The following is an 18,992-nucleotide window of genomic DNA, read 5'->3' as shown; positions in this document are numbered from 1 at the left end:
ATTAAAACAATAAGAGGAAGGAGATAAAGCATCGTAGGTGGAGACAATGATGACCTGCAATGATAATGAACTTCAACGCAAGCAAGAACAGAAGTGAAGATGGCGGAGGTTGATTGATGGGCAAAGTTCCAGATCAAGAAACCAGAAATAGGGAAGAAGTTGGAAGATGTTGTTCATTTACAAGCTGAAATTGAAGAAGGTTGAGAAGGAACTAATACTAGAGGATGTGTTGGTTGCCAGAAAGGAGACATTACGACAGTAAGGAAGGCTATTAGGAGAAGAGGTAGAGACATCATGACGGTGAGGAAGGCCATCAGAAAAGTCACACAGTAGCGATGAAGGGAAAAATTTGTCAATTGATAAAATAATTGAGGATATAATAGTCAAATGATTTTACTTTCAGATGGAAGTGAGTTCAACAAAAAACTAACTTTCAATTTAATTTTATAATTTCACTTTCACTTCTCTGATATCAATTCTTGCCTATTAAACAAGCTATAAAAGTTATTGTGAACAAATAAAGGAAGAATTATATTAAAATTTTAAATAAAAAAATTAATTATTACAAAATTTATTAAAAATTTAATTAAATTATATTAATAATATAATTAATTGTCAATATAATTTTATTTAGTTATTAATAAAGTAATAACTAATTTCTTCGTGCGCGGAAGCTAATTGTAATTCTCTCAAAAATAAAAAGCCCAATATGCTATCATGCGCCTCCTAGTTTCCTAGAGATACGAACTCTCGCCACCCAAACAAGCGCGCGGTTGCTATCCTACGCCCTTCCCTGATCCCCCTGCTCCTCTCACAGCGTCTGTGCATCCTCCCCTCCCCCTCCCCCTGTCCTCTGTTCTGCTTGGATATTGGTCCATAATAAGAATACAAGCTAAAGAAAGTGACAAGCGAACAAACGCCACATCAACAATGAAGCATACTTCATCTGAGACAGCTCCGTCTTTATCTTCTGCACCGTCTTCAACAGACCAATCACAAGTTGCCACTTCATCGTCGTCGTTGGCTTCGCCGGACAAACCCGTTTTAGGTTCGTCCGTGCCTGCTCCGGAGGACTTGGCTATCGGGTCAAGGGATGGAGGCGGCGCCCAGGAGTCCGTGACCGTCGAACGCTGGGCCGACTACTCGGCCGTTTGCCGCTGGACGGTTCATAATTTTCCGCGAATAAAAGCTAGGGCACTATGGAGCAAGTACTTCGAGGTTGGAGGTTATGATTGCCGTCTCTTGATATACCCCAAGGGTGACTCTCAAGCCTTGCCAGGCTATATCTCCATATACCTCCAAATCATGGACCCTCGGGGCACTTCCTCGTCCAAATGGGACTGTTTTGCTAGTTACCGGTTGGCAATCGTGAACGTGGCCGACGATTCTAAGATTATTCATCGGGATTCGTGGCATCGGTTCTCGAGTAAGAAGAAATCACACGGGTGGTGTGATTTCACGCCTTCTTCAACAGTATTGGATCCAAAATTGGGCTATTTGTTTAATGGGGATTCGGTATTGATAACCGCTGACATTCTTATTCTTAATGAGTCCATTAATTTTACTCGAGACAACAATGAGCTGCAATCATCGGCATCTTCTTCTTCATCCATGATATCTTCCTCTGTTGTTGCTGGCCCTGTATCCGACGTGTTGAATGGAAAATTCACTTGGAAAGTGCATAATTTCAGTTTATTCAAGGAGATGATAAAAACACAGAAGATAATGAGCCCCGTCTTTCCAGCTGGCGAGTGTAATTTGAGGATCAGTGTCTATCAGAGCTCGGTTAATGGGGTTGAATATCTGTCAATGTGCTTGGAAAGCAAGGATACAGACAAAACAGTGATGTTGTCTGATAAGAGTTGCTGGTGTTTATTTCGAATGTCAGTCTTGAACCAGAGGCCAGGTTCGAATCACATGCATAGGGATTCTTATGGGCGTTTTGCGGCTGATAATAAAAGTGGTGATAATACGAGCTTGGGATGGAATGATTATATGAAGATGTCAGATTTTATTGGGCCTGATTCAGGGTTTCTGGTGGATGACACTGCAGTTTTTAGTACGTCATTTCATGTGATTAGAGAGTTTAGTAGCTTCTCTAAGAATGGGGCTTTAATTGCAGGAAGAAGTGGGAGTGGCGCGAGGAAATCAGATGGTCATATGGGTAAGTTTACTTGGAGGATTGAAAACTTCACAAGGTTAAAGGATTTATTGAAGAAGAGAAAAATCACGGGTCTTTGCATCAAGAGCCGGAGGTTTCAAATTGGTAATCGGGATTGCCGTCTCATTGTATATCCCCGAGGTCTGCCATTTTCTTTTCCCCAAATCTTTTTGCTTTGTCACTTTCCTGGTGATAGGTTTATAGCTATCTGAATTAACACTATAGTGAATTTAGCAGCTGATGTATATTTGTAACCCTGATGAGAATCTTTTGTAATGTTTGATTTGAAGGACTGTTTTTCCAAAATAAATTTAAATCATTAGTACCATGTAATTATGCTGATGAGTTATGATGAGATCAAGTTTGTGAAAACCACTACAAAAATGGCTTATAATTGCGATGTTTTTTCAATGGCATGGGTATAGTCCATGAATATATTTTTTAATAGACCGAAATAATATTGAGGTTTTCATTAGTAGAGGATCCTGCTGATTTTGTTCCACCTGTTTTTAAATACTATCAGGGCAATCTCAGCCTCCATGCCATCTTTCAGTGTTTCTTGAAGTTACAGATTCAAGAAATACTTCCAGTGATTGGAGTTGTTTTGTCAGTCATCGGTTGTCAGTTGTGAACCAGAAGATGGAGGAGAAGTCTGTCAGCAAGGAATCTCAGAACCGCTACTCCAAGGCTGCCAAGGATTGGGGCTGGCGTGAATTTGTGACCCTTACCAGTCTCTTTGATCAAGATTCTGGTTTTCTTGTCCAGGATACTGTTGTGTTCTCAGCGGAAGTTCTTATATTGAAAGAGACATCAATAATGCAGGATTTGATTGATTACGATTCTGAGTTGAGTAGTAGTAGTTCCCTTCCTGATAGGTATGTAAAGAAAAGGACATTTACATGGAAAGTGGAGAATTTCCTATCGTTTAAGGAAATAATGGAGACTCGAAAGATCTTCAGTAAATTTTTTCAGGCTGGTGGATGTGAACTTCGGATTGGTAGGTGGTACTTTGTCTGGCTAATACAGTTTTTTGCATTGTCGTTCTCATCTTTTGAGCTCATGTTTCTGTGTCACAGGTGTGTATGAGTCCTTTGATACCATATGTATTTATCTAGAAAGCGACCAGGCTGTAGGTAGTGATCCAGATAAAAACTTTTGGGTTAAATACAGGATGGCTGTTGTGAATCAAAAGAATCCAGCCAAGACAGTGTGGAAGGAATCCTCTATTTGTACGAAGACATGGAATAATTCTGTTTTGCAATTCATGAAGGTGTCTGATGTATTAGAAGCAGATGCAGGATTTCTTGTCCGTGACACTGTTGTTTTTGTCTGTGAAATATTGGATTGCTGCCCTTGGTTTGAGTTTTCAGACTTAGAGGTAACTGTTCTTGGTATTGCCTTTAGAGTGCAGGGGTCAATTTCTCCCTGTCTCTATCTCCTCTTTGCTGTCTTTCCATTTTTCTGTTCTACTGTCGGTAGGATTGCTCATATTTGAAATCAAGATCACAGATGACTCGTATTTTGTATTGTTATTTATGTTACATGGAGCTCTGCTTCCATTTAGGCATCACTGATTTCGATCATGAAATCTGGTTTTGCATTGGGATCCATTTTATATTTTTGTTTTAATATATATGCACAGGCATATACGATATTCTTGTTTGCATTAGCAGAAACTACAGAAAGGTTCCTTCTCATTACTCATTATTTTTTGGAAGAAAATTATTCTTTCCCTCTAATGGGAAGTTGTGTTTTCCTATATTGCTAGGGCTCCAATTCTCCAATTGGCCCTCCAGACAGCCTTGCTAAGTTGGGCATACTGTCTTCTATTGATACTGTGATCGAGGAGGGCATTCAACTGTCTATAGAGAATCTGGTTGCAAATGATGTGATTGGGACTGTAGCCCCCTCCTCATCTTTCTAATGAATTAAAAGGGCCTTTTCCCCTCCTCCTCATTTAAAAAAAAAAAAAAAAGTCTTTCCCTTTGGTTTGCTGTTGCTGTGTTAAAGGAGTTGGTTGACACTGTTGTTCATAATCTTGTACTCGCTGAACATTTTTATCCACTACCTGGGCCATAGTATGAGAATTAGTTTAGGTATGTCACTGTCATTATATAATTTACCTCTTAGACTGTCAGTGGCTGCGTAGTCAGAAATTTTCTTGACTTTTTTGGCAACTGTGAATTTTATTATTTTTTTATTGCCACTGTTGTTTCCCCCCCTTTTAATCTAGTTTGGTTATATCAGGTTTTAGCTTCAGATGATGATCAGGATGCTTTGACAACTGATCCTGATGAACTTGTTGACTCTGAAGACAGTGAAGGGATAAGTGGTGATGAAGAAGACATTTTCAGAAATCTTCTTTCTCGAGCTGGATTTCACCTAACATATGGAGATAATCCTTTGCAACCACAAGTTACTTTAAGAGAAAAGCTTTTAATGGATGCTGGTGCAATTGCTGGGTTTCTGACTGGACTGCGGGTTTACCTCGATGATCCTGTGAAAGTAAAGCGTTTGCTTCTTCCAACCAAGCTCGCTGGTAGCTGCGATGGGAAGAAGGTTGCTAAGGCTGATGAATCTTCCCCTAGTTTGATGAATTTGCTGATGGGAGTTAAGGTCTTGCAGCAGGCAATCGTTGATTTACTTTTGGATATAATGGTGGAATGCTGCCAACCTTCTGAAGGGTCCTGTGCTGCTGATTCTCCTGATGCATGCTTGAAAACTTCTCATGATTGCAGTAGAGCTGCTAGTCCTCTTGATTGTCATAGAGAAAACAGGGCGGCAGAATCTGCTCAATTTCCTGTTTATGATAGATTAGATTCTGCTGATGAAGAAAGTAGTACATCTGCTGTACAAAGCTCTGATTCAAACAGCAGTGTTTTTCAGGAGAAAGCTCTTCCTGGACAACCTATTTTTCCACCAGAAACATCTGCTGTTGTTTCAGAAAATCCATCCTTTCGATCAAAGGTACTATCGTTCTTTATAAAAAGATGGTTTTGTTTGACATATCTATGGTATTAATTGTGTGAACTTGGAATTTTAGCCCAAATGGCCAGAACAGTCTGAGGAGCTCTTAGGTTTAATTGTAAACTCACTAAGAACCCTTGATGGGGCTGTTCCACAAGGCTGTCCTGAGCCACGACGGCGTCCTCAGTCTGCACGCAAAATTTCTGTTGTGTTGGACAAAGCTCCTGAGCATCTGCAAGCTGACCTTGTAGCACTGGTTCCGAAATTGGTCGACCCTTCAGAACATCCACTAGCTGCCTGTGCACTTCTTGAGCGACTTCAAAAGCCTGATGCAGAACCTTCCTTTCGAATGCCTGTAAGATAGGCTATTGTTCTTTTCCTCAATGCCTTGTTGAAGGTGTTATTCTATCATATCATATGCATCAAATGTCCTGGGAAAGCGATTTTCAAATGTAAACTGTTTTTGAAACATTGAAATGATGCTGTGTAAGGCCACATTGTATTTCTCTCCTATTGATGAGATTTTTGTTTGTTAGGTTTTTGAGGCTCTTAGTCAACTGGAGTGTGATAGTGAAGTGTGGGAACGTGTTCTATGCCAATCATTTGAGCTTTTGGCTGACTCAAATGGTGAACCCCTTGCTGCAACTATAGATTTTATATTCAAAGCAGCATCTCAATGTCAACATCTTCCTGAAGCAGTAAGCTTAAACATAGTTTTAAATTTCCATCATGTTCCTTGAGTAGCTTCTGCCATCTTTTTAGAATATCTTTTGAATCTTTTCTGACCTTATTTTCACCTTTATATAGGTTAGATCTGTTCGTGTAAGACTGAAAAATCTTGGTCTTCAGGTTTCACCTTGTGTCCTTGACTTTTTGAGCAAGACTATTAATAGTTGGGGGGATGTTGCTGAAACTATACTGAGGGACATCGATTGTGATGATGACTTGGGTGACAGTTGCTCAGCACTGTCATGTGGACTTCTCTTATTTGGTGAGGATGGTACTGCTCCTAGTGGATCGGTCGATGAACAGGCTTTCCGATCTAGTTGTTATTTTTCTGATATTTACATGCTGATTGAGATGCTATCAATTCCCTGTCTTGCTGTTGAAGCTTCTCAAACCTTTGATAGAGCTGTAGCTCGGGGTGCAATTGGTGCTCAGTCTGTAGCCTTGGTTTTGGAGAAGCGTGCCTCCCAAAGATTGACTAATAATTCCAGAAATGCTGGCGAAAGCTTTCCATGTTTAGGTGTTGTTGCAGAGGGAAATGCCAATGAACCCTTTGGAGTTCAAAGAGATGATTTTACTTCAGTTCTTGGTCTTGCTGAAACATTAGCACTGTCCAGAGACCGATGCGTGAAAGAATTTGTAAAGTTACTCTATATGATATTGTTCAGATGGTATGCTGATGAATCTTATAGAGGGACATTGCTCAAGAGGCTTGTTGACCGTGCCACCAGCAGTACAGATAATGGACATGAAGTAGACTTAGATTTGGATATTTTAGTTACTTTGATCTGCGAGGAGCAGGAAATTGCTGGACCTGTTTTGAGTATGATGCGGGCAGCTGCTGAACTTGCAAATGTTGATCGGTCTGCTCTATGGCACCAGTTATGTACCAGTGAAGATGAAATCATTCGTCTTCGTGAAGAAATGAAAGCTGAGATTTCCAATAAGGCTAAGGAAAAAGCTATTCTTGCCCAAAAACTGAGTGAATCCGAGGCCACAAGTATTCATCTCAAGGTTATATATGTCTTATTTGATAATATACCTGGGTTATCTCTTGTAGTTGACGACTAGTTGGAAATTTTGGATCTGATGAGTTTCATGATTTGACAGGCTGAAATGAAGTCTGAGATGGATCGGTTGGCTCGGGAGAAGAAGGAACTAGTTGAACAAATACAAGAAGTTGAAAGTCAGCTTGAGTGGCTTCGTTCAGAGCGGGATGATGAAGTAGCAAAGCTCTCTACAGAGAAGAAAGCTCTTCAGGACCGTGTGCATGATGCAGAGGCACAACTGTCACAATTGAAGTCTCGAAAACGTGATGAATTGAAGGTACTGCAATAAAAATCTCTATTTCTAAATCATTGGATGTGCTAGAGAAACTGAGGACGCTAAAATGTTAAATGCTGTTTAGTATACTTTACTCTTGAAGACTGGTCATGCCTGCATCTTTCACGAACCTGCGCCTTTGGTGTGCTATGAATTGTGATGGGTTGTCCTGGCAAACGTAAGCTGTGATTGATGTATAAATATGTGTGCCCTTGCCTATGATTTAGGTTTCCAAAACTCTTACTGCTTTAACCATGGGATCAAGAGCATTTAGACTAGTGTTTGTGATCAGATTTACTACTTTTGCAGCCCCCACTCCTACCATTTTGCAGTGATGATGAGTCAATTCTTTTCCCTTCATTGAGGGGTGTTTCTGTGGTTCTTAATTTTCAAGCTTTTATTGATTGGACAGCCTAAAGGCTAAAAAGGGCAAAATATAGAATTTTTTATCTACTTCAAAAATGTGGCAAATTTTGGCGTCTCCATGTAAAGTTTCTTGTTATCATGGTGATCTTATTTTAGCTTATAAAGCTATCTCACTCTCACCATTTGTTTTATTTGTGCCCCCCCCCCCCCCAAAAAAAAAAACAAATATATATATATATATATATATGACATCATTTACTTCATGTTGCCAAGTACCATTTTATAAGGAAAAATTGCAAATACTAATAAAGCAAAATAAATGCAGTTTGGAATCTTAGTTTCTCCAAAAAGAAATATAAGTTTCTAAAAACACCCTTTCATATTTAATAAGGGAGAAAGTGAAAAAAACAAAAAAAGACATTTGAGGTGTGAAATGATGAGAGATAATTTCGGAATAAGCTTCATTAATGAATTATTATTTTTCTCAAAATATCTTATATTATGAAATATCAAATCACTCTGAAAACATTTTATAAAATGGGACGGAAGGAGTAATGAGAAAATCACAGGACAAACTAATTTATTTTGTTATCATTTATTAGTTTGTCAGCAAGTTGTATGGCGTGCTTTTTATTTCCGATTCAGGCAGAATTGGCTTCTAAAATCTTATTTTGATGGTAGTAATGATCAATCACCTTGGAGGATCTGGAGAATCAATACAATAGACTATAGTTACTTGAAAGTTGAAACACTAGTCCAGAATATATGTATATATATATTGTTGATTTGTTGGCCTAAGTGATGTTGGCCTTGGGATAGGGAGCCTGGCTTGTGGTTGTACGTTGATAATTGCGTGTTATTGTGGTTATGCCTTAAGTTGATGTTGATTTCATTTTGCACAGAAAGTAGTCAAGGAAAAAAATGCACTTGCTGAAAGATTGAAGAGTGCTGAAGCTGCACGGAAGAGATTTGATGAAGAACTGAAAAGATATGCAACAGAAAATGTCACTCGGGAAGAAATACGAAAATCGCTTGAGGATGAAGTCCGTAGATTGACTCAAACGGTTGGACAAACTGAGGAAGAAAAGAGAGAGAAGGAAGAGCAGGTTGCTAGGTGTGAAGCATATATTGATGGCATGGAATCAAAATTGCAGGCCTGCCAGGTTTGTTCAACGTGGTGTTTGCCCCAGTCTCTCGTTTTTAAGCGCCTGAAGTCCTCCAGTTAAAAAAATTATCAAAGTTTAGAATCGGCTTTAAGGAAGTATTTATTTAATGCCCAAAAAAGTGGCTTGTTTGCACGATTGTTGACAACGTTTTAATGTTTAGAAGGTGTTTGATCTCCAATATATGGTTTTCCTTTTTGCAGCAATATATTCACACGCTGGAATCTTCACTTCAGGAGGAAATGTCACGTCATGCTCCTCTCTACGGTGCTGGTCTGGAGGCTCTATCAATGAAAGAGTTGGAAACACTGTCACGTATCCACGAGGAAGGGCTGAGGCAGATCCATGCCCTTCAACAGCGTAAAGGGAGTCCAGGTGGCAGTCCTCTTGTGAGTCCACACGCCCTTCCACACAATCCTGGATTATATCCCTCTGCCTCCCCTCCATTGCCCGTGGGGCTCCCTCCTTCCCTCATTCCAAATGGGGTAAGCATCCACAGCAATGGCCACGTCAATGGTGCAGTGGGGCCCTGGTTTAAGCACACTTGATTGCTTAGGGTTTTAGTGCCGAAAATTGATCCTTTAGCATTTATTATAGCTGGTTGAAAAGTTGGAGCAGGATGTTGGGTATGGTGAATAGGGAAGAAAAAAGGGTTTGGTGAAATTTTGCCTATAAAGGTAGCGAGTCCCATGGAACTGGAGGCTGCAAATCCCATTCTCATTTGCTTCTTCCCTTTTTTTTTTTTTCTTTTTGAGGGGGAAAAAAATCACATGTTTTTTTTTAATTATTTTATAGTTTCGATGCCCAATTTTTCCAAAGTTGCTTCTTCCTTAGAAGCTAGGCATTAGATTCCAAGGCTCGGCCCTGCTAATGAATCATAAAATGTTGGAATTTCTTGGCCAGAAATAAAATATTGGATTTAACACATTCCTCGTAATCCTTTCTTAAAAGTTGAACTGATAAATACGAATAATCATCTTTATTTTTGTTTTTTAATTATTTTGCTCGAATAATACTTTTCATTTAACCATCATAAATCTTGCGAAGACGTCGCAAGATATTCCAGCAGGCCAATTTTAGGCGCAATTATCGATATCAATATTTATTTTATTTGTGTAGAAAAATATTAAATCAATAATCAAAACAATATATTAAATGAGAATCCTTGAATATGTTCAATTATTGTTTTTTGTTTTGCCAAAAATGTTCAATTATTGTTTAATTACTAATTTTTTGGCTAATGGATTTAATTACTTTTGATAGGCACGCGATTTCAACATGCATATAATAAAAAAAATTGACTCATGCATGTGAATGTCACGTATAAATTTGCATTATAATCTGAGCATAATTGGCAATCAGTACTAGGAATTGAGCAAAGTCTAATCGAATTGAGATGGAGTTACGACAGTGGGAGCCTAATATTAAGCCTCCTGAGCCACACGGAGTGCATCACCATGTACATTAAATCATATGGCCTGGCTGGCCGATGCACCACAAAATGTCGCTGCACTTCTATCACCTTCTTTTGCTTCTGCAAATACTCTTCCATTGAAATCCCTTCTAATATCTCTTTGATATTTCCTATCTTTGAACTTGGAATGTGAACCGAGAACTGCGTCCAGTTCAGAACCTCGCTAAATGGCAACACGTAGTTATCAGATATAATCACCGGCACACAAGCCGCGTATATAGCCTCAACAATTCTAGGGCTCGCCACTTCATATCCACTAGGGCACAAGCAGTACCTACTATCTCCCATCAATTCATTGTAGTTTTCTGTTTTAGGAAGATACTCGTGAACTTTAATATCTTCGTCTTTGTCTTTCCAATACTTGAAGAGCGTTTCTCTTACAGCGCCGTGAGCTCCACCGGCGAAGAAGGCCAAAATGGTCCTGTTGCTTGGAGGCTTGCTCATGTAAGGAGGACCCAATCCTCCGTACGGGATTTTTATTTCTGGCAATGGCACGTCTCTCGTGGGTAGAAACCCTTCTGAAGTGTTGGCGTTGCAGAGAACCCTAATCAAGTTCCTGAAAAGCTTCGTGTTGGCCGCCGAAACATCTGGTGCCTGATTATATTGAAAACAAATTATACATACATACATACATACATACATACATATAGAGCGAGAGAGAGAGAGGCATCGTGTAGTAATGGAAACAAAAGTGTACGTACCCAGTCGTGGCAAGAAAGCATAAAATGGTCGGCGCCTCTGGTTTGATTCCAGAAAGGGTATCTGTGAGATACCAAATGTATGTAATCTCGGAAGATTCTCTGAAGACGAAGACGAGAGTAATTGATGTAAGGTCTATAGACGTAAAGCACGATATTAACGACGCTAACTGGTAGGAAGAAAGAGATGGCCTCTTGGGGGTCCTTGGCTAGAAAAGGACTCTGCCCACTTTCAAACTCAGCCATGAATTGCCCTTCAATGGAGTATATATCATTCAATGGTCCATTGTGAAATATGGGTGCCTCTCCTTCCTTGTACACCCATATTCGGAAACGCTTCTCCATTTCTCTGTGACTCCTGTTTCATCCATTGTCAAAAACACCATAAATATATATATATATATATATATATATCATATCTGAGCAGATTTATGGCTTTACAATATACTTGTACTTTGATTCTTTTGACTCTTAAGACAGCTCTATTGAAAGCATTAAGTCTTATCCCTTGGTATGATCAGAAAGGTAAGTTATTGTAGTTAAAGCATAACCCAGCTAGCGGATAAATTTTAATTTGGTGATGGTAGCTAGGTCTGCTAATTAATCGAAATGCACGAGGTAATTATTAAATAATGAGGGGACCATAATGCAAGTCGAAGTAGCTAGGGAGTCATATGGCGGTTGTGCATAGTGGAGAATTTCAGCATATATATGTTACTAATTCGGTGAATAAATTTTCATGGAGCATGCTGGAGTTTGCAGGCCTACACGAGTTATGTTCCTTGCCATATGATTTTGGTTCAAAATCTGAGGCTATCCAGTACCCATGCATTCTCTTTCTTTCAACTTGCAAACAAATTACAATGTGATTTTTATAACTAGGTTCCTTCTTTCTCTCGTTGTGTCTTGACTAAATTGTTTCATTATCAAGTTGCATCTTCAGTGGGTAAGACAAACACAATTAATGAAGCACTCGACTTCCATATCTGTTCTTTTGTTAATTTTATGCAAAACTTAAATGTTGAGGTTTGTGACATCCTATTTTACATGTTTTTAAAGGCCAAAAATTATGAAGCTACGTACTTACAAGTACTTTATACATCCCTATGGTAATTTACTGGTTACCCTGATTGCAGGTTACCATACTCTTCGTTTGCTTTTATAACCGGCGTCAAGTTTTCAGTAAGTTTTATTTATGATGCAATAACTAGAACATTCAAAAGTAAAGTGGATTAAAAAGTGGGATCTAAGATCTTAACTGATGAAAGGCGTAAGGGTTTAGGTAGAGAGATCCAGTGGGAAGAAAGTCCCCATCGTCAATGAAAGAAGCATATGACCGTGTTCGAGCAGCTTCTCGTATTGCCCACCGAGCCCTTGCCAATCCATATTCTACACTCTGCAAATGACTCGCTACTCTGGGAGGCCGCTTTACCATACCAGCCATTATTATTATAAACAGAAACAACAATTCATATTGATCAAACTACACTAAAAAAAAAGGAGACTGGCAAGCTTACAGTATTGTTCGCGGTGGTCGCATTGGGAATGGCGAAATCTTTGGAAGAATGCAGAAGGGAAGAGTTACAGCGGTGAGCTCGAGAGGAGGAGCACAAGTGAAGATGATGACGAGTGATATAAGTGAAGAGAAGCAAGAGAATGAGACAAGTGTAAACAAAACATGAGGCGTAGCAGCGCAAGAAGTAGAACCCCCTTTCCATGGGGATTCAGGCTCAAACTAGTACCTAAGATTATACATGAGGCGTAGCAGCGGAACGTTCTTGTGGGCTAAACTTGCTCGTAGAATTTTCATTGACATATTGGAGGAGGATATATATATATATATATATATATATATAAGATTTTACATTGTTGATGATGAGAAGCACGTGTCCCCGTGTGTGTGTGTGTGTGTGTAAGCAGCATCATCACCGACATATAAACAGAGAGAAGAGGATTAGAGGAAGGCTAGAGAGGAGAGTAGTGGGGTGGTAGAGCGGCTGGTAGGGGATGTCTATTTATAGTTCTCTATGCTTTGCCCCATGCACGCACGCGGTCCTGGGAGGTTATTGTGGTTGTACCGTATACTACCGCTAGTTGTTTAGTTTTTGATTCCCTTACAAAAAGGGCCACTTATATATGTACGACCAGATGATTGTTATTTTATATTTCTCAAGACTTACATCCATGATCCCTCGCACTTCTCTTGGGAAATTAATATTTTACAAATTTTATATTATATCTAATACTCCTCCTACCCTAGTTTATAGATAATTTTAGAGGTGATCTGTTGAGTTAACATGCAAGACAATTCAACAAAAATAAAGTTTTATTAAATAATTTTTTAATATTACTCGTATCTTTTTATTATATTCTCTTTTTCTTTATATTTCATTAAATGAAAGATATTTTTTAAAAATTCATATTTTTTTTAAAAAATAAGATTGTAAAATATATTTAATAAATTTTATTAGTATATATAATTTTATTTAAAAGTATCTTGTCAATCATGATGGAGGAAGTAGATTGGTACATCAAACATGTATACGCTACAAATAATATTCAGATTAATACTTGAAAATTGAAATTTTCTCAATGTGTACAAGTTAATTATCCTGAATAAAATGTCAAATCATTTTTAGTTGGCGCGAACAAGTGCCGAGAAAATGACAGTCGACCATGGGGGAATTAAAAAACATAAGTGGAATTTGAATTGTATTCTCCAAAGCATAATTCTGATCCCAAAGTGCCTTTGTTGATTACTTTACAGACCTATCGAACATTGCCAGAAGTAACCAGAATCCACACGACCATACACGCCATAAATAAAGCTATGCTTTTCTTAAACTCTTGGAAGAGCCTCCAAATTAAAGGATTAAACAATGAAAGACGAAATGAAAAGAAAAGCACATATTACTTTCTTCATTGCAGGGACTTCCTAGCAACAAACCGTTTGTATTACTTCGTCAGTAATCAATTTTAAGTTAGCCGCCACAGCACTTCTTCGTCCCAACATCACTAATTAGCGAGCCTCATGCTCATCACAAAATCCATGTCTGCACTCCAACTTCAAGTCTGAATCACATTACTGCTCCAGTTGTTGGAAGATGGGCTTCATCAGTGGCATGATCATGGGCATCGCCCTTGGCATCTCTTTGACCTTCGCTTTTGCTCGTTTCCAAACTTGCCGATCCAAACGTCGTTCCGATTTGGTACAGGACTGGATTCATCCACATTCTTTCATTTCTTCCACTTTCTATGACCATATTTGACCGTTGTTGTTGGATGTTGAATTCTCGATCGCTGGTTTAAGGCGATGGCTATAGCCGCTTTTGCCAGGATGATGAAGATGGAAGATTGTAGAAGAGTTATTCCCCCCGAGTCCTGTCCCCCCTGGGTAGTTTTCACTCGCAGACAGAAGTTAAGTTTTCAACTTCGTCTTCTTGCTTTCCTTTTTTCTTTTTTTTCTTTTTCTGTTAATGAGACGAGGCTTCTCATCTGATGTTACTTCTTCTATCATCTGCAGTTGAATTGGCTCAATACCCATCTCCAGAAAATCTGGCCGTATGTTAATCAGGTAATTTGCTTCCATTTTTGTTCTATCATGATTTTGCTCTGACTCGATAATTTCGCATAGGCAGCGTCAGAGTTGATAAAAAGCAACGTGGAACCCATTGTCGAGCAATACACACCCAAAATCTTGTCTTCAATCACCTTCTCCAAGTTTACTCTTGGTACTGTGGCACCTCAATTCACAGGTCACTTCCATACTTTCTCTTTCAACCTTGTTTGCCCAGCCAATGGTAGACTAGTCATGCTCTTCATCGATTTGTAAATATGTTGGTGTAGCGATTCACGAATGTTGGTGAAATTATATGTAGGAGTTGCCATTGTTGAAGAAGAAAGTGGGGCTGAAGGAGTGACTATGGAGTTAGAGATGCAGTGGGACGGTAACCCCACTATTGCATTTGATGCTAAAACTAGAGTTGGTGTTGTAATACCTGTTAAGGTATGACATTTTCCACTATAATCAATAGTCAACCTCAATGATGATATGCATATTTCAGACTGTTTTTTTTTTTTTTTTTTAACGGGGTCTAAATATTTTCATATAGGTTTCCGTTGTCTTTATGTCAACTGAACTACATATACAAACTTCTTGTTGATCCATACTTATTGGTCTGTGCAATTTAAATGTAGGTAAAAGATGTTGAATTCACTGGGGTTTTCAGGTTGATCTTCAAACCATTAGTTAACGAGTTCCCTTCTTTTGCAGCTGTCTGTTATTCCTTGAGAGAAAAGGTGCGCTCTTTCTCATTTTCAACTTCACGCTTTCGCTAGGAAATTGAATCAAACTAATTCCAATTTTGTTTTGCCACATGTAATGGTACATGTTTAAGAAATAGTTGACGTACTTTTTTTTATTTTTGGGTTTTGCCAACAGAAACATCTGGACTTTACTCTTAAGGTTTCTGGTGGGGATATTTCAACTCTCCCAGGCATATCTGATGCTATAGAGGTATGAACAAAACAAGTCTTTCTGTTATTTCTATTATGCCTTGATTCTATAGTACCTGCAGTTGAATCACCAATATTTTAGAGGGTGTTGAGTTGTAAGTGTCCCATATAATCTTTACTTTTAACTTGGATTTCCCAGTTGTTCAGTAATCCAAGACAGTAATAGTGTTATTTATATATAGGAAACAATTCGAGATGCTATTGAGGATTCTATAACCTGGCCAGTACGCAAAATTATACCAATTATACCAGGGGATTACAGGTATATTTAATTAAACTCTCATTTTTCCCAGATCTAATAGTCAATGCTTTAATTTTTTGTGCTCTCACAGCTTCCTGGAGTCAAAACCAGTTGGGATGCTGGAAGTAAAACTAGTGCAAGCAAAGAACTTGGCAAACAAAGATCTGATTGGCAAGTCCGATCCTTTTGCTGTTTTATTCGTCCGCCCACTTCGTGACAGTGTCCAATCCAGCAAAACAATCGTGAGACCACCTTCCACGTTCTTTCAACGCATGTTTTCTTCATCTTATGATGTTAACTATTTTAGATAATTGTAATGGAATGTTGCAGAACAACGAGCTGAATCCAGTATGGAATGAGAACTTCGAGTTCACTGTGGAAGATGCATCAACTCAGCACTTGACTGTAAGATTATTTGATAATGAAGGCATTGAGGCTGATCAGCTCATTGGGTGTGCCCAAGTGCCGCTAAAGGACCTTCAACCTGGAAAAGTTCAGACTTTTTGGCTGAAACTGGTCAAGGATTTGGAGGTCCAAAGGGATAAAAAATACAGGGGTGAGGTAATAATAATAAAGATAATATCAGCAACATCCTTTTATTTCTTCGCTGTCCTGTATCCTTCTTCTGGCCAGTCCTGTGATGTAGAGATTTCTGAAACATAGGTGAACTTGGAGCTCCTGTACTGTCCATTCGGTGTTGAAAGCATCTTTACAAATCTGTTTAGTAGTAGCTTCGGGCTAACCACTTTCGAGAAGGCTATTAAGAGTACGTCTGAGCAGACACAGGGTGGTGATGTTAACAAATCACAGAGAAAATATGTGATAGTAAGAGGAGTACTGACTGTGACAGTGTTATCAGCTGAAGACCTACCAGATATGGACTTATTGGGCAAAACTAATGCTTATGTGGTGCTCATGTTGAAGAAAGCAGATCAAAAACTCAGGACCAGGGTAACAACCCTGCACATTTTATTGCACGAGTCTCATGCTTTCATTAATTTCTGCATTCTTGAGATTGTAAAGCCCTCGTGTTGTCAGGTTGCAGCATCAGGAGTAAACCCTGTTTGGAATCAAACATTTGACTTCGTTGTGGAAGATGCATTACATGAGATGTTAATTCTTGAAGTCTGGGATCAAGATCTCATCGGGAAGGTGATTTCCAGAACCTGCTTTGTTCATTTACTTCTGTATCAGCTGTATTTCTCTGAGAGTTATGCTTCACTACAGCTACAACGCTTCATGTGTGAGTGTTTCAGGACAAAATTGGAAGAGTGATAATGACACTGACTAGGGTGATCCTAGCAAAGGAAGTTCAGGAGAGTTTTGCACTAGATGGAGCTAAATCTGGAAAACTTAATCTGTATCTTAAGTGGACTCCTCAGCATAAGTATCGAGATCCCTAATTGCTCTCCCTCACATTGATGGAACAAATAAATAGAGGGAGGATGTTATATTGGCGATTTTTATACAGAAAGTCCAGTAACATCTAGTTTCAGGGGGCAATCACATATTTTGATCCTCTACTAATTATATGAATTAAATTGTAATCGACTAAAATTAAAAGATATGAATAAAATTGAGTGACAATTATACTTTTGTAGAATTTTTTTAGTCAAACCACCTTATATTCTGAAGTTAGATTACACTGAGATTAACCTTATGTCAAACCATGAAGAAATGTAGAAAAACAAACACACAAGTGAAAAATCATATTAGGATATGTTCTATCTTGAGGCAACTACTTTACTACAAAAGATAGCTTAATTTAAGAAACTATCAACACAAATCATACGGCATCATATTTGTAACTATGATAAAAGTATTGTGATTGATATATGCAATTAACCGTGATATCTTAATTAAATAATACATGCTAGTATTAGATTCGGCTAAGAATTAAATCATAATTTTGGAAAAATTAATTTAATCAAATATTTAATTAAATATTAATTTAATCATATTCTGCTAATTAAATCATATTTAATTCTTAATTTTGGAAAAATTAATTTAATCAAATATTTAATTAAATATTACTTAATTTCATATGATTTAATTCAATTAAAAAACCTCATTAAATATTTTGAACCATCAAGCACGGATCGGAAATCCACCAAAGAATAAAGACAAAAATATCCGAATAAAAAAATAAGTAATTAAAAAGGAAAAAAGAATCTGGAAAAGATAAGAAGCAATGCCATTTTGTCCTCTAGCTATGAGCGGAGCAAAGAATTTGGCGCGCGCACGTACACTAACCTGTTGACCGGTAGTAGTAAGTAGAGTTGGCGTTGGCGGCAACGGCGGAGCTACATTGGCTTGAGGGTGCATTTCACTTTGGCGAAAATTATAAGTAAGGCAAGTAAAATTTATAATTTTATATTTTTCTTTTGTGATATTCTATCACCTTTAAACTAAATAAAAATATTTAAATTCAAAAACTTATTAAATATATAATATTTTAATAATTTAGATAAGATACAAAGAACATGAAACCATATGGTATAATTTTTTGAAATGAAAATAATAATAAATCTATTTATATTATTATAATTTTAATTTTAATATAATTATTATTATTTTAAAAAAATATTAATCTTTTATTTAATTATTCCGCACCCCTTAAGATCCCTGGCTCCGCCATTGGTTGGCGGTCTCTCTGAGAGTCACCTTCTAGCTTCTACCTCTACCTACCTGTCCGCCCACTCGCTCCCAGAAGCCAACCACCTTTCGTGATTTCATCCTCATCCTCAGCTCTTATGGATCAGTTCCACACCCCAAGTACAGATACCCAACGTCTCCTAACTCTGTTAGAAGCACTCCGAGAAAGTTCCAAAGATCTTCAAGCCAACCCCATCCCCTTTCTCTTCAAGATTGACTCCAAGGTCGCCATTGAAGCTATTTTGGAGCTCGAAAGCAAGGCACTCGCCATTTTCTCTGCCAATCCAGATCTTCACAAGCTCTCTGAGTTGCTCCGTTCCCTCAGAAACTTAATCGACAAGCTTCAGAAATATGAAGGTTTTTGGCTCCGGTCGCTCCTTAACCGCCAAATCACCAATTACAAGATTTCCCGTGTTGCATGTGCTATTGAGTCCGAAATTCAAGCGTACGTTGATCGATTAGCCATTAAAGGACTCGTTAAAGCCCTTGTAGAATCGGCGAACGAGGACATCAAGGTGAATGTTTTGATTGGTTTTGAGAAGAGACTGTCGCGGGGTTTTGATATAGATTTTCAGGATTTGGTTTTGAAGGCCAAGGTATTCAATGTTCTTGAGCATATACTCAGTGATCCATTGAGTTCAAAGCGGGTTCGGGAACAAGCGGCTATGGCCATAGCCGCCCTAGTTAAGTTCAACAAGAATGT

At 38.4% G+C, this 18,992-nt stretch overlaps 3 protein-coding genes across 5 annotated transcripts; 2 read left to right on the top strand and 1 right to left on the bottom strand.

The window, feature by feature from the left end:
* The first annotated feature begins 750 nt into the window (after positions 1 to 750).
* Positions 751 to 9,631, top strand: LOC129294355 (uncharacterized). Of its 3 annotated transcripts, none has more exons than XM_054932657.1 (10): positions 751 to 2,302; positions 2,685 to 3,158; positions 3,238 to 3,539; positions 4,409 to 5,128; positions 5,205 to 5,483; positions 5,665 to 5,826; positions 5,978 to 6,868; positions 6,965 to 7,180; positions 8,446 to 8,706; positions 8,910 to 9,631. In XM_054932657.1, the coding sequence occupies exons 1-10, from the start codon at positions 931 to 933 to the stop codon at positions 9,252 to 9,254; spliced, it is 5,022 nt and encodes a 1,673-aa protein (XP_054788632.1). In that variant the 5' UTR covers positions 751 to 930; the 3' UTR covers positions 9,255 to 9,631. The 3 variants fall into 3 exon arrangements, with proteins under 3 accessions (XP_054788632.1, XP_054788630.1, XP_054788631.1); XM_054932655.1 differs by having other exon boundaries at positions 5,936 to 6,868; XM_054932656.1 differs by having other exon boundaries at positions 2,685 to 3,237; positions 3,332 to 3,539; positions 5,936 to 6,868.
* A 433-nt stretch (positions 9,632 to 10,064) lies between these two features.
* On the bottom strand, positions 10,065 to 12,663 carry LOC129294444 (probable glycosyltransferase At5g11130). The gene is made up of 4 exons (XM_054932829.1): positions 12,396 to 12,663; positions 12,138 to 12,304; positions 10,882 to 11,236; positions 10,065 to 10,774 (listed from the first exon to the last, which is right to left on the bottom strand). The coding sequence occupies exons 1-4, from the start codon at positions 12,594 to 12,596 to the stop codon at positions 10,109 to 10,111; spliced, it is 1,389 nt and encodes a 462-aa protein (XP_054788804.1). The 5' UTR covers positions 12,597 to 12,663; the 3' UTR covers positions 10,065 to 10,108.
* A 1,066-nt stretch (positions 12,664 to 13,729) lies between these two features.
* LOC129294443 (synaptotagmin-4-like) lies at positions 13,730 to 17,237 on the top strand. Its single transcript, XM_054932828.1, has 13 exons — positions 13,730 to 14,087; positions 14,189 to 14,298; positions 14,404 to 14,452; positions 14,513 to 14,633; positions 14,757 to 14,884; positions 15,076 to 15,177; positions 15,320 to 15,394; positions 15,576 to 15,655; positions 15,726 to 15,876; positions 15,965 to 16,195; positions 16,298 to 16,585; positions 16,673 to 16,786; positions 16,891 to 17,237. The coding sequence occupies exons 1-13, from the start codon at positions 13,983 to 13,985 to the stop codon at positions 17,035 to 17,037; spliced, it is 1,701 nt and encodes a 566-aa protein (XP_054788803.1). The 5' UTR covers positions 13,730 to 13,982; the 3' UTR covers positions 17,038 to 17,237.
* Positions 17,238 to 18,992: the final 1,755 nt, after the last annotated feature.

The sequence above is a fragment of the Prosopis cineraria genome, unplaced genomic scaffold, assembly GCF_029017545.1.
Source record: "Prosopis cineraria cultivar Desert tree isolate PC_DT_omini unplaced genomic scaffold, ASM2901754v1 PC15, whole genome shotgun sequence".
Lineage (NCBI taxonomy): Eukaryota > Viridiplantae > Streptophyta > Magnoliopsida > Fabales > Fabaceae > Prosopis > Prosopis cineraria.
Note: the sequence above shows the minus strand (reverse complement) of the source record. Positions and strands in the feature narration are given on the sequence as shown.